The 14,713-nt window shown below is 41.4% G+C and overlaps 1 protein-coding gene across 1 annotated transcript in view; it reads right to left on the bottom strand.

Moving 5' to 3' along the window:
* Positions 1-14,713, bottom strand: part of MAP7 (microtubule associated protein 7) — a 201,591-nt gene that overhangs the window by 15,980 nt on the left and 170,898 nt on the right. The window contains exons 8-15 of the mRNA XM_064291234.1: positions 12,675-12,802; positions 6,860-6,975; positions 6,117-6,400; positions 3,865-4,123; positions 2,572-2,743; positions 2,178-2,279; positions 1,741-1,791; positions 1,575-1,632 (exon numbers count right to left, since the gene is read on the bottom strand). Of these exons, the coding sequence (XP_064147304.1) occupies positions 1,575-1,632; positions 1,741-1,791; positions 2,178-2,279; positions 2,572-2,743; positions 3,865-4,123; positions 6,117-6,400; positions 6,860-6,975; positions 12,675-12,802 (1,170 nt within the window). The remainder of the gene's footprint in view (positions 1-1,574; positions 1,633-1,740; positions 1,792-2,177; positions 2,280-2,571; positions 2,744-3,864; positions 4,124-6,116; positions 6,401-6,859; positions 6,976-12,674; positions 12,803-14,713) is intronic.

Consider the following 14,713-nt stretch of genomic DNA (forward strand, 5'->3'; position numbering starts at 1 on the left):
GCTTGTTCATATCGAAACCCAGCTCCACAACAGGGCTTGGCAAATGGGAAGACTCCAGAAATGCTTGTTGATGCCAAGAGAAAGCCCCCTTTACCTGACAAGGCTTCAGTGAGAACTAAATAAAATTCCCAAGAGAGAAAGGGTCACATAAACCAGAGACTACACCAGCCTGAGACTGCAAGAACTAGATGGTGCCCAGCTACAACCTATGACTGCCCTAATAGGGAACACAACAGAGAATCCCTGATGGAGCAGGACAGCAGTGGGATGCAGACCTCAAATTCTAGTAAAAAGACCAGACTTAATGGTCTAACTGAGACTAGAGGGACCCTGGAGGTCATGGTCCCCAGACCTTCTCTTAGCCCAAAACTGGAACCATTCCTGAAGTCAACTCTTCAGACAGAGATTGGACTGTACTACAAGACAGAAAATGATACTGGTGAGGAGTGAGCATCTTGGTTCAAGTAGATACGTGAGACTACATGGGCAGCTCCTGTCTGGAGGCGAGAAGAGAAGACAGGGGGACAGAAGCTGGTTGAATGAACATGGGGAATACAGGGTGGAGAGGAGGAGTGTGCTGTTTCAGGAGGAAAGCAGCTAGGAGTACACAGCAAGGTGTATATAAGTTTTTGTATGAGAGACTGACTTGATTTGTAAACTTTCACTTAAAGCACAATAAATAATTAAAAAAAAATTGTATGAAAATATACCCAACACAAGACATTTAACAAATATTAACAGAATCTGAGTAGTAAAACTAAGGTTCATTTTATCTTTATTTAAACCAAATTTGATTTTATATCATCAAGAAATCAATAATCTCCACCCAAAGTCTAATTGCCTATGAATGACTGACAAAATTTCAATAGATTGTTAACTTTAATGCTACTCTGAAGTCAGAACTAAAAGAAATAATGTTTAAATCCTTTTTTTTTGAGAACTGCCACAAGTTGTCAAAATGTAAAAATTTAAAGTCCTTAAGAGGAAATATGAATGCGTGCTACTTTTGCATGTAGTAAATAGCAAATGATTTAATTTTCTAAACTCAAAGGAAACACTTCTAATCGTGTGTGTGTATATATATGGATACAAAAATATATACGCATATAGGTATATATAAACACAGATATATAAAAATGTATAATGATTTAAAATGTAAAGGTAAAAAATGACTTAAGATATTAGACGCGCCATTAGAGTACAGTAATACCTGTGAAAGCTGGAACCTGTATAAGGTGGAAACCTGTCAGAGAAGGAAAACTCAAGTATTTTCCACTAAAAAAAGCAACAGAAAAGTGGTAAGACCACACTGTCGAAGGTAGAAAATTTGCAAGACCCAGAAAAACAAGGCAGTCCCGTTGAGTTCCAGCTCTCACAGGTTTCACTGTATAAACAAATGCTGCAAAATACCTGCCAGCAATGCTACAAAATTTTACATCAAGTGAAAACTTGTGGACCAGATGGCACACATCTGTGAGTCTGTGAACATCTTTACATCAATGACTATCTTGACTCTAGACAGTCAATTAAAAAATACTACATTTTCATTAATCTGAGTTCATTGAAATAAATACCTGTTCCTCCAGCGAGAGCTGCCTTGGCTATATCTCCGTTTCTCTGGTCAAGAGTTTTCTACCCCCCACAAAAAGAAAAAAAAGGACTTTTATACATTCAAGTTACAAATGAAAGTAAAGGAAAAAAAAGCTATCAAGACTTCTTCAAAAATGGCCGTGTCAATACCTTATCTGTAGCTTCTGTTCTCCTGGTTCTTTTCATAATCTCCTCAAGTCGCTACAAGAAAGGAAGAATTGAGCAGAAGAATCAGATACAGAAAGAAGGCCAGCTGGCACATTTCCCTGATGAAGCAAATAGTAGATTCTTAAAAACATAGCTGTGATTTTGGGAAAATGTAATATCCACTGCTGTGTTTTAACTGGAGGTATGCAAAAAGGTTGAAACTGGCTTAAACCGCACAAAGAAGTAACTGTTTTGGTAAAAGCTGAAACATTGAGTAATTTCTTTAGGGGAGATTATCAATACTGAGAGCTACTCTAGTTTATCTGAAAAGCAGAGAACACATTTGTTTTCTGATGCCAATGAGCTAGCCTCTTGGCCTCAGGCTCCTTCAAGTCCATCAGAACCGTTAGTCTCGTGCTTCTGCTGTTAGATGCAGCTACCTTTTTCCTCTCCAGGCGCTCCTGCTCTTCTTTCTGGAAATGCTTCTCTCGTTCCTGCCGGGCCCTTTCTGCTTCTTCACGAACACGAGCTTCTTCTTCTTTCTGAAAACAATAGGTTGGCAGCTCTTTCTACAAAGAGGCTGGCTTTGCCTGCTGCCCCAACCTATCGAGGGCAACCACACATTGAGGCAAGATGGCAGATAGACAACATGTGGAAAACGAGTAAGCACACCCCGTCCCCCTGCCCCGAGTATTCCTAACAATGACACAGTCAATATTTTCCTCAGTTCATCTGAGATAACCTTCTTTCCATCTAGAGCCAGTGGTTGCCCTGTGCCTCTTTGGCCACGTGGTCCTGCAGCCCCGCACCTCCCAGGAGTCCAGAGACCTGTACCTGCTTCTGGAGGCGCTCCATCTCCTCCTGCTCTTGTTGCTCTCGCTCTTCGGCTTGCCGTTGGAGTTGCTCTTCCTTCTCCCTGGCTTGCTCAGCTTCTAGCCTTCGGGCTTCTTCCTCACGGCGAGCTCTCTCTTCAGCCACCCTTTGAGCCAATTCCTCTCTCTTTTGTCTAGAATCAAGATACACGAGGAGAGTTACTTGAAAGGAGACCTGAGTTTGTGGTTAACAAGGGCAGTGTGTTCACAGGTCTGACAGAAAATCTTCTCCACTGGATCCATTCAGCATGGTCAAGGGACAGAACGTGATGCTACCTTCTAGTCTTCCTTCTCCCTTTCTAGCCATAATGCCACCTGTGGTAAGTAAAAGTAGAAAGTATTTTGAAGAAAGTTTTTTGTTTTTAAAGATCTGTAATTTAACTATCTTTAAAGAATGAGACTTGTTTAATTTAATAAAGTGACTTCAATAGCAAATCTGAAGCCGAAATGAAGAGAAAGTCTTTACAAATAAATAAACAAAGATCATAGTGCTCTGTCTTCCACTGTTGGCATGCATTCTAAGTTGCTTTCACAGGACAGGAGAAAGAGGTGCCATACAAGTTCCCTGTTGGGACCAAGGGCAGGGCACATGCAAGATGGCTGCCTAACACTGGGGGTGTGGTCTTTCTCAAAAGAGCAGTTCTGTTCGTTTGAAGAACACTTATGTTGACATTAGCCTTATCTGCCACAGAAGGTGACTGACTAAGCAGACTGTCCCTGGTATAGTGTCTGGCAAGCAATCATGGGGCAGTTAACTGTCTTACCCAGCTACCCTCTGATAGGAGTTTGATATGGAAGACTATATGAACACTCACTGTACAGATTTAAAATGATAATGATTAGAAAGATAATGAAGAAACATGCAGATTGGAGATACGTCAAATAAAAAAGTAGACTGCACAATCATACCTCCCATTGCAGTTACACGAATGGAATACACAAACACACACACATACACTCTGTACACGGAGACTGGAAAGGATCACCCAAAATATACACAATTATTGAAAACTGGTAAGATTATGGGTACATTTTTTTTTTTCTAAACCTTTCTCCATTAATGTTGTTGGGCTGTCATTATAATAAAACAACTCAATTTAAAAAAATCGCTTAGTGGTCAGAGGAACACCATCGAAGAGTAATTCTGAAACAGCCAATCCATTCACCTTCACCACTCTTACAAGCTCCTGCCTTAGACTTAAGACTTAATCCAAGACATCACCATGATATCACTGATACCATGTCTCCCTTTTACCTTTCAAGCTCTTCCCTTTCCCTCCTCTCTCTTTCCTCCTTCTCTCGCTGCTCTCGAGCCAGCCGCCTCTTCTCGGCTAACAGCTTTGTGGCCTCTTCCGGGTCGGTAGTGCCTGCAGAGGTCTTAGTAGAAGGACTGGCAGTCACAGAGGTTGACAGGGCTGGGACCGAGGCTGGGGCTGGGGTCGAGGCTGGAGAAGGGGCTGAGGCTGAGGCTGGAGCTGGGGCCGAGGCTGGAGCAGGGGCCGGGGCTGGAGCAGCTGTACAAACAGGTAGAAGGAGAAAATCAGCTGGAAACAAAACCCAAAGAACAAAACAATAACTAGCATTCCCCACAACCCAGGCCTAGAATTCATCATTATAAAAGAAAAGGGAATGTTTATTACTGTGTGTTCTCACTGTATTCTGTCTGTAACCAGGCAACAGATAAAGAAAAGCTGCATGAATAAGTTGCATGAATCCAGAAGCTGACACTCTGCCACCAAGCCTTATTTTTATACAAGTTAAATCAGTTAACGACATACACCAAATGTGTACTGAGTACAGAGCTTCATGTTAGGTCTTGTGGGAAGATAGACACTGAGCGAAAGAAGATGACAAGACCTTCCACTTGTCTTTTGTTGCCTTTTTGAAATTCCTACTCTTTAGTGACTATTTTTAGTAGAGTACTAAAACCCTTCTATAACCACCCTCAGCGTCCATGCCATGAGCCTAGATTCAGGCTGGGAAGATGATACCCAACACAAAGGGCCCTATTGTCTACCCAAAGCTATCTCCAGGTCTGAGATGGGAGAAGCCAAGGGCCTCTTCTAGTACAAGCTAGCACTCGTTCTGCTTATGCTTCCTGAGTGCCCCCTGTGAGTCCTGATGCCAAGATGACAGCTGATGTTCTCTGACCTTATTCAGATTTAGAAACCTGACTTGGAAAACTAGTACAGCAGCCTCCCCCCTCCGCCACCACACCACAACTACAAGATTCTACACCATCACAAGGCACTGGTGAGGTGCAATCTCCACCCTCTGACCATTCCAGACATTCCTCTTAAGATTTACATTTCTCCTTCTGCTCCCACAGATTTTTCTTTACCATCACGACACCCTTTGCCCCTTCTCCCTTTCTCCATCCAAACACTGGATTCTTCCATTCTCTAACAATATTTTGTCTTTAATCATCTATTTTTTTCTTTGCCCCTACCCTCTACCTTCAAATTAAGTCTTAAGGAGAAAATTACTGAAGTCAATTTTTAACAAGAAATATTGAATTCCTAGCTCCAGGTGATTTTAATCTTCTAAATAGCATCTCGTTATCCCAGAAGATATGAGATCCACTGGGCCTTTTGGACAAGCTTACTATCCTTCAGAGTCCTGGGATCTACCACCACATATTCTGATTCAGTCGGTCTGAGGTAGAGCCCAGGGAACTGTATTGGAAACATGACAGATGTGGTGGATTAAAAAGATTTCCACAAATTCTTTGAAATATCTCCCTTCAAAATAAGGAGATGAAGTCCTCTCCTCTCAAGTATGAGCTGGACCTAGTTAGTTGCTTCTAATGAAGAGAATATGGCAGAAATATTGGAGTGTGACTTTGGAGACTAGGTCATAAAGACGCTGTGGCTTCCACTTTTTTCTCTCTCCTGGATTATTTACTCTGGTGGAAGCCAGCAGATTGTCAGGACATAAAGCAACCCTTTGGAGAGATCCACATGTCATGGAACTGAGGTCTCCTGCCAACAGCCATTGAGTGAGCCATCCTCCACATTCACCAGCCCCAGTTGAGCCTCTGGTGACTGCAGCCCCAGCTGACAGCTTAACTACAACCTCATGAGAGACCCTGAGCCAGGACCACCCAGCTAAACCATTCCCAAATCCCTGACCCAAAGTATAATAAATGCTTGTTGTTGTTTTAAGTTGCTAAATTTGGGGCTAATTTGTTATACAACAATAGATAACTAACACAACATTCTGATTCAGGTGTTCTGAATGCCACATTTTGTGAAACCTGGAATAAAAGGACTAGGAAATCATGCCTGAATGAACATATGGTGGTTCTGACAATAGGTTTTGGGATGTATGAATCTACTATCTTGATACATAAGAAAATTAAACTAAAGAATAGGTCCCAAAATGAGCCTCAGACTAGAATTTCCAAGTCCCCAACAAGAAAGAAAAAAAATTCAAATAAAAGCAGCACAAGAGAAAAAGAGTGTAGCTACCAAACCCACATCCCATGACAAGTTAATTACTTCTTACCAGGGGCAGTCTCTGGCTCGGCAGGTGTCCCTTCTTCAACCGTGGCCTCTTCTACTTTTCCTAAAGGTGCCCTGCCTTTTAGTATGGGCTCATTGGCAAATTTCTGAGGTTCTTTCTCTGGGTCCTTTTTCTCAGGCTCCACTTTGACTTCTTTCTTGACAGGGCGGATGTTGCCGGGAGATGGGGGCCAGATCTGAGCAAGGGCAGCTTTGACTGAGCCGGGAGGCAGGGAGGATGCTGGTCTGGGTGTGCCAGGCAAATGAGGAAAGGACTTGGACGGCAGCCTGGGCAACAAAGAAACAAGGGGGAAAGAAGGGGACACATCAGAATAGGCTTGCCAGAACCTTTCTTCTCCCCACTTTTGCCATGTAACAGTCCTAGGATGCCAATTTATGGCAAAGAAAAGTATTTAGAATATGTGTATTATGGGACTCAAACATATCAAAGAATATGGCGATGGCAAAGGACTGGGCAACATTTCATTCTGTTATACACAAGTTTGCCGTGAGCCAGAGATGACTCAACGGCAACTAACAACAATAATTTGTCTTTTACCTGGCAAATGCAGACATACATTCACTTTAGAGACTCATTCTACTCCTCCCTCCCTTCCTTTGAGGAAGAATGTCTGTCCCAATGTCAAAGTCAAACAGTGCAAGAGAGGGCTGCTCCCTTCAGAAGACAGAGGCTACTTGATTCTCTAGCACGGAACTATCCAGCCGGCTTCTAATATTTCAACTTACCGAAGTCGGGAGGAAGCTGGTGATCTTGCTTTGGGATGAGATGGGGAGAAAGCCCTTCTGATGCCAGATGTAAGATGGAAGGGTATGTTTTCTCTTTCTTTCTCTGTTTTATAGCCCTAAGTTCAGAGAAACACAATAATTAGATTTTTCCTCCAGTGAGGCAGCCACATTGATAGTGTTCAACAGTGGAAGTGTAATCCATTTCATGCCTTTTTGGGAAATTTTAAAACTTTGTCACTATACTCAGTCCAACCTAGCAAAAGGCTCTCGTTAGCTTAAAACTGAATATAACTGAATTAACAAAATGTGACACTAATAAGTTTCTGGATATGTGATTCGAGGTATATTTGTGGAAAAAAATATACATCCTTTTTGAGAAGACCTATACTTTGTGTCTAAAATTACTTGGAGCAAAATCTCTCATAGTCTGGTTTACCCCACAAAAATGTCAAAATGAACAGTCACAATGAACAGTCATGTCATTTTCTTCCAGCTTTTAATTAAAAACAGTTCTTTATCTCTTTCGTTCTTAAGGCTTTTTCTTTTTTAATCCTTGGAATATACCATACCCACTAACCTGTTGCCATCAATTCTGACTCACAGTAACCCTATGGGACAGACAAGAACTGCCCCATAGGGTTTCCAAGGAGCGACTGGTAGATTCGAACTGCTGACCTTTTGGTTAGCAGCCCAACGCTTAATCACTGTACCACCAGGACTTTGGAATGTACCATAGCTCAATGCTATTTTCTTTTTTTTTTTACTTTCTATATCTGCTATATCAGACATTACTTCACTTTTTTCTTTATGTTGATGTTATAGAAACAGGTCCTCCCTCACCTAGTGTCCTCTTGCATTTGGAGGAAATTTGGGTTCAAAGTGAGGAATTTTAGCTGTTTTTACTCTTCTTTAGCAAGGATGAAATTGAAATCTAAAGGCAGACCAAAATATCAGCCCTCTTTTGATTGACAATTAAGAATTCAGCCAGAGAGATATTGCCTCTCCTAGGTCGAAATGGGCGAAGGAAAACTCATTTGTTCCGATATTCAGAACCCACATTCTAAAATCAATTAAGACCAAAAACAAACAAAAACCCAGAAATAGCACAAGGCAAAAGAGCCTGTCATGGTTAATGTTATGTGTCAACTTGGCTAGGCCATGATTCTCATATTATGTAATTATCCTCCATTTTGTCATCTGATATGAGCAGCCAATCAGCTGAAAGGGGAGTTTCCTTGGGAATGTAGCCTGCATCTAATATAGATGGATATTCTGGCAAAACTCTCTCTCTGTCCATCTTGCATCCAGCTCATCATCAGCTGACTCTGGCTCTCGGGATGTGAACCAGCAGCCTGCTGTCTGACCTGCAGATTTTGGGATTTGCTAACTCCCACAGCTCTGTGAGCCAGCAACCTGTCATCTGCCATGCCGATTTTGAATTCATCAGCCCCTGCCACCACGAGTCAGGAGAAGCCTCCAGCCTGATGCACAGATTTGGGACTTGTCAGCCTCCACAGCTGCGTGAGCCATTTCCTTGAAATAAATTTTTCTTTCTCTATCTTTATATATACGCTTCACTGGTTTTGCTCCTCTAGAGAACCTAGCCTAAGGCAGAGACTAGTCCCAAGTATCTGAAACTTCCCTACAATGTTCCTTTAAAATATGAAACGGGAATGGATGCTTGCTGGAGGCACCTGTGGGAACACCTAAGTCCGTCCTTCATTCTGTGGGGCCCAGACTGCATGGGTACAATGGAAGGGGCAGAATATTATCCAGCCACATGGCGAATAAGCTGGTAGTATATCTTTTCTTCTCTCCTTTTCTGACCAGCTCAAGCCTCAACTCCTCTATTTATTCCCTTCTCTTTTTGTTCCCCTCAGTTGCCCCTCTCCATGTTCCTTAGTAATGTCCTAGGAATTGTAGCATGCTAGGTATGGGCTATTCGTTGTTGTTAGTTGCCGTCTAGTTGATTCCTGCTCATGGTGACCCCATGTGCGTAGAGTTGAACTGTGCTTCATAGGGTTTTCAAGGCCATGATCTTTCAGAAGCTGATTGCCAGGCCTGTTTTCTGAGGTGCCTCTGGGTGAGTTAGGACCGCCAACTTTTTTGCCAGTAGTTGAGCACGTAACTGTTTGTGCTAAATGTCAAATAACAGTTGATGTCTTCCTGGAATTTATAAACAGAAGAATGCAGGAATGAGCTTCATAAGGTGTGTGCCAGCTTTATAGCATGTCCAGCTGCATGATGACCCTTTGGTCTCAGAAGGCAGGACGTGGGGCCTCAGAGGGCAGCTGCAGTCCTCGGGTAGCAGAAGCTGCAGCCCCCGTGTGGGGCCCTCCTGGCAAGTGTACAGGATAGCAATTACGCCTCTGACAGATCGGTCCCCACGGTGGAAGGCTCAGGGCTCTCCTCAAGGGAGGCCAGGGGTAGGTACCTCCAGTGGCCTTTTTATTTTTCTTCCTTAAAACATTTAATTTGGCTGAAATCAGACCTAGGAGAAATCTGAATGGGGAAATACGTCAGGCAGGGCAATCTATGATATCTGGGGCTTGGGGAAGAATTTTATCATTTATGATTTGGTAAGACAGGGCTATGATAAGCATTTCATTCTCAGTCTTTTTATTAAATAGTCATTGAGCCAATCACTTTTCTCTCCAGAAACTGTTGTTAGGTGCCACTGAGTTGGCTCTAATTCATAGTGACCTTATGTATAACAGAACAAAATGCTGCCAGGTCCTGTACCATCCCCACAATAATCACTGTGTTTGAGACTATTGTTGTAGCCACTGTGTCAACCCAAAATTGACCTCCATTTAGTCACCCAGGGGCTAGGAGAGCAGGGGAGGAGTGGCCTGGAAAAAGGCGCAGTACTTGAGATAACTGCCTCCATTCTCAGTGTCTTAGGTTCTCCAGGCCCTGAACTCTCAGGTTGCTTTATTCTTAATGTAGCTTTTCACATTTGCAGAGAACACCCTCCAAGGTGGGTAGATTTTGTTTTATCCTTTTAGTTCTTTTAAATTTCCTTTCATTGGTCTCCGAAGCCAACCACCTATTTGGGTGCCACACAGGGACAGGGTACTTCTGATTCTCATCCAGATCTGAGTTCACAGCCAGTACTCTTAACCCCACAGGGCAGTTCTACCCTGTCATATAGGGTCAGTATGAGTCAGAATCGACTCAACGGCGCACAACAACACAAGCCAGATTTGGCTATTTGAACTTAGCTCTGTACAATAATTTTTCCTTGTAACACTTTTCACAAGATTGAGGGGAGCACATGTGGCAACCTGCCCACGTTGATGGTCTGCATAGTTTTCTGGAGCTTGCCCAACTTCTATGAGGTGTCAAGGTGCCCAGGGTGCTGCTGCCAAGATAGACCACCCAGAGGCAGTCTTAGAGGGGCCCTGTACTCAAAACCTACTCCAGCAGGAGACTTTCATTTTACAAACAGAGGTTGTTGTTGTTAGGTGCCCACTACGCCACCAGAGGTAAGGTTTAGAAAACATATCCCTGTCATAGACAATATGCTGGCAGATACCCCAAGGTAGTGCTGTCCAACAGAACCTTCTGAGATGATGGAAATGTTCTAAATCTATACTATCCAATATAGTCAGATTGAAGGAGCCCTGGTGGCGCAGTGGTTAAGAGCTCGGCTAACTGAAAGGGCAGTGGTTCAAACCCACTCAGATGTTCTGTGGGAGTAAACCCTGGCAATCTGCTCCAGTAAAGATTACAGCCTAGGAAACCCCATGGGCAGTTCTGCTCTGTCATACAGGGTCTGTCACTATGAGTAGGAATTGACTCAATGGCATACAGCAACACAATACAAAAAAAAAAAAATTGGCTATTTAAACTTAGATCCAAATTAAAATTAAAAATTCATTTTATCAGTCTCATTAAACATACCATATTTGAAGTGCTGAAGAGTTGTAAAGTGAATTTAGAACTAAATGAATTAAAATTAAAAAAATTATAATTCATTTAATCAGTCTCACTAGCCACATTTCAAGTATTCAATAGCCACACATGGTTAATGGTTGCTGAATTTTACAGTACAACTCTAGGGTATAAATGACTTCTGGAGTCATTTTCCATTGCCATCGAGTCGATTCTGACTCCTAGGGACTTTATAGGACAGAGTGGAGCGCCCCACAGGGTTTCCAAGGAGCGGCTGGTAGATTTGAACAGCTGGCCTTTTGGTTAGCAGCCAAACTCTTTAACCACCGTGCCACCAGGGCTCCATGGCACAGTGGTTAAGAGCTACGGCTGTTAACCAAAAGGTCGGCAGTATGAATCCACCAGTCACTCCTTGGAAACCCTATGGGGCAGTTCTACTTTGTCCTATAGGGTGGCTAGGGGTCAGAATCAACTCTACAACAATGGGTTTGGTTTTTGGTTTGGAGTCATTTTCTGGCAGGACCAGGTATTTGCCTATTTCGTTGTAAAGAGGTGAAAAGAAGGCCAATAGACCAAATAGAGAAAGGGGAAGGCATAAAAAAAGAAAACGTGTGAGAGAAAGTGGAGGCTTTGGAACACGTCATAACAAATCCTTCTCACTTAATCTGTTGGCCAAGATCAGCCCTTATCCTTCCCTAATGGAGTGTTAATTTTTGTTTTTATCCACAAGAAATTTTTTCTTTGGTAAATGCAATTTTTCCCTCCCCAATAAGCACCCACTGTTTGGTGCCAAAGCCATTCTGTTGAACTATAGCTTTTTGTCTAGCGAGGATACTAAAGCACCAACATGCTAATGAATTAAAATTCCACAAACATCAAAGGAAGTTCACCTATGGCTTAAAGGGCTGAAGGTCTGACTCAATCATGAATTAAACACTGATTCTTGAAAGCCTGAAGGGACTTGAAAGAAAATTGCCTGTAGGCAAAACCATCAAGCCTTCATAACCCTGGAATTATCCTCAAATGTCTATGCAAAATCCTTTTAAGTGTTCATCAGCTTTATAAATCTGAATTGCTCTGGGAAGTTAAGATTTTAAAGAATTGTTCCAGCCTCTCATTAAAGGAGTCATACTATTATCATGGGAGAAAGACAGTGAGATCTGGTTGATTGGTGAATCTTTAAAATGCAAGCACAATGTCTGAAGATCAGAGAACAGTATCTATGAATATCTTGCAACAGAATCAAAATAAACATACAGTACAAAACAATGAAGAAGAAAGATTCCAGGAGACACAAAGTTACCTCATTACATTTATAGCATGGTGAAAATTAACATTAACTCAGCCACCTTGCCCGTAATAACAAGCATAAGTTATATTCTTCACTTTGCAAAATCTGTGTTTATAACACAGCCCAACAGCCTTTCAAGAATCAGTTATTAGCAAATTACTAGTGTTTTCAACATAATTTTTTTCAACTATATTTAAGACCTGGGTCTTGACAGGATTAGCTAAGAAGATAAATATTTTTCATCTTGTTTTTTAGGGAAACAAATTCAGAGTTCAGCCAGTTTTTGAACATGAATGGAGTAAAAATGCTGAGGTAACAGTCAAGGCCCACTTCCCCTCCAAAGGTCATTTAGTTTTCCCCTCCAAATGTCATTTGTTTTTCTTAATCTCAAGAATGTAAGTATTCTGGCATCGCATTTGTTTGTACGGAGGTTCCGGTAGGGTAGGCCAGCCACTTACACATGCATGAACAAAGAAGAATTTTCATTTTCAAATTTTTGTGGGAAGCAAAATCCCCAAGTGGAAAGGAAGTATGGGGCACTACCGCCCAGCCAGGCAGATTCATGTTGGCAACTGGTGGGTTGGTGACCACACTGCACAGAAACACCTGCCCCCAACAGCTACTCACCATTGTGCCAAGAATGGTCCTCCTGCGTGCAGAGCCCTCAGGTGGTGTTACAAAGACTTTTGGTCTCTCCATCGGATTTCTAGAGTGTACAGCTTTGTAGGGCATGATGTTGATGGGGCTGCAAGATGCTGAACGAGGACAAATGGGGATAACTAGGATGCAGGTGATTGTTTTACACACAAGAATGCCAGAAGAACAATTGGAGGAAAGCCAAAAGCAGGTTCAGGAAAACGAGCAAAGCAGAAATAGAGAGAAAAGTAGGAAGAAGATGTTATTACGTAAAGGTACCTAGAACCATCATGCTCAACTCTCCTCATGGCTGTATGAGTTTACAAGGTGTACAAAAGGAAGGCATGTTCAAACGAAAAAGCTAGAATATATTACTAGCTATTTGACTATTTAAAAACTGACTAAAGATATAGACATAATCCAGTAATAATGGAAAGCAGAAAATGGCCTTATATTCCTATCAACTGATGGTTCTGGTAAAATGCTACATTAATGATATAAGATACTTTTTATACAAGTACTGGTCTGTAACCAGATTTTTCCTAATTAGCTTTAAGACGGAACAAAAGCTGGAAAGAGAGGAAGCGAAAAAGCAGGCAAGCAAGATACACTACAACTAATTAGGCGTAAAGTTCAACAGCCAGTGGAGAAAAAGCAACTGCATTTTTACAATTTTAAATGACCAAGTCTTACCAGGTGTTAAGACTTGTTACAAGAATAATGTATAATTTTGGGGGAGAAAAATCTGCAAATGTTTCATCCATCAAAGGTACATCAAATGCATGCGTCTTGGTTTATAAGAAGTAGCAGAATACTTGGGAAGACAACTTACAAGGATTGAAAATGGTGAATAGAAAAAAAAATCAGAATTGTAAAAAAAAAAAAGTGGAATCATGACTAGCTTATATAGTTTTATTCAAAATAGAGTATTTTGTTAATCAATTTTTAAAAATCATATAGTTTCTGATCATCCACCTTCAGAAAAACACTGTCATTAATCAAGTTATTCTGAGCAACAATAGGTTTAAGGAAATCCATATAACACAACACACACATCAAAAGTGTCGGTACTAAAATGCCAAGGTTCATTTTCAAATCTCATCCAGAAATCTTGATTCCCAGCAAAAAAACAAGACAATTGAACATGACTACTGAGGAGAATACTATGTATCTGGACCATGTTATAATGTGATTTCACCCAACTCTAAAAAAAAAAGCCATAGTAGCAACCCTTTAAAGAGACCATTATGCCAGTGAATGTAATAGTATTAATAAATTAAAAACTCAGAAGTTCATGAGACAAATTTGGTGTAATCTTAATTTCAGAATTATAAATTACAGAAGTTAAAAAAATATTCGTCATTTTGGTTTTAACCTATAGACGGAAATAGATCAGAGTTCATCTTTATTAACGTAGTGTCTTTCTCGAAATGCCTCACAGTAGCTTCTGGTTATTACTGAATGGTCAAAGCAGTTACTAGATCAGAAATCCCACTCTCTTTTCCCATCATGGAAAAACAGAATTCTATTTCTTCAGGATAAAACTGAAACACTTTGCATTCCCTCAGCTCTCCTTTCAAAAACATGTGTCTTAAAAATTGATATGAAATTTTACTTTCAACCTTAATGGTGAAGGAAAGATTGTTTGTATTGTGAAGGATTGATTTCTTTCTCCTCTAGTGGAAAAAACAATTTCAGGAGGTATCCGTGGAGCTTTTTTTTTTTTTTAATTGTACTTTAGATGAAGGTTTACAGGACAAACTAGCTTCTCACTAAACAGTTAGTACACATATTGTTTTATAGAATTGGGTAACAACCCACAACATGTCAACGCTCCCCCTTCTCTTCCCTGGGTTCCCTATTACCAGCTTTCCTGTTCCTCCCTGCCTTCCAGCCCCTACCCCTAAGCTGTGTGCCCCTTTAGTCTCGTTTTGTTTTAAGGGCCTGTCTACTCTTTGGATGAAGGGTGAACTTCAGGAGTGACTGACTGCATTACTGAGCTAAAAGGGTGTCCAGGGGCCATACTCTCA

The sequence above is a fragment of the Loxodonta africana genome, chromosome 1 (genome assembly GCF_030014295.1).
Source record: "Loxodonta africana isolate mLoxAfr1 chromosome 1, mLoxAfr1.hap2, whole genome shotgun sequence".
In the NCBI taxonomy this organism is placed as follows: domain Eukaryota; kingdom Metazoa; phylum Chordata; class Mammalia; order Proboscidea; family Elephantidae; genus Loxodonta; species Loxodonta africana.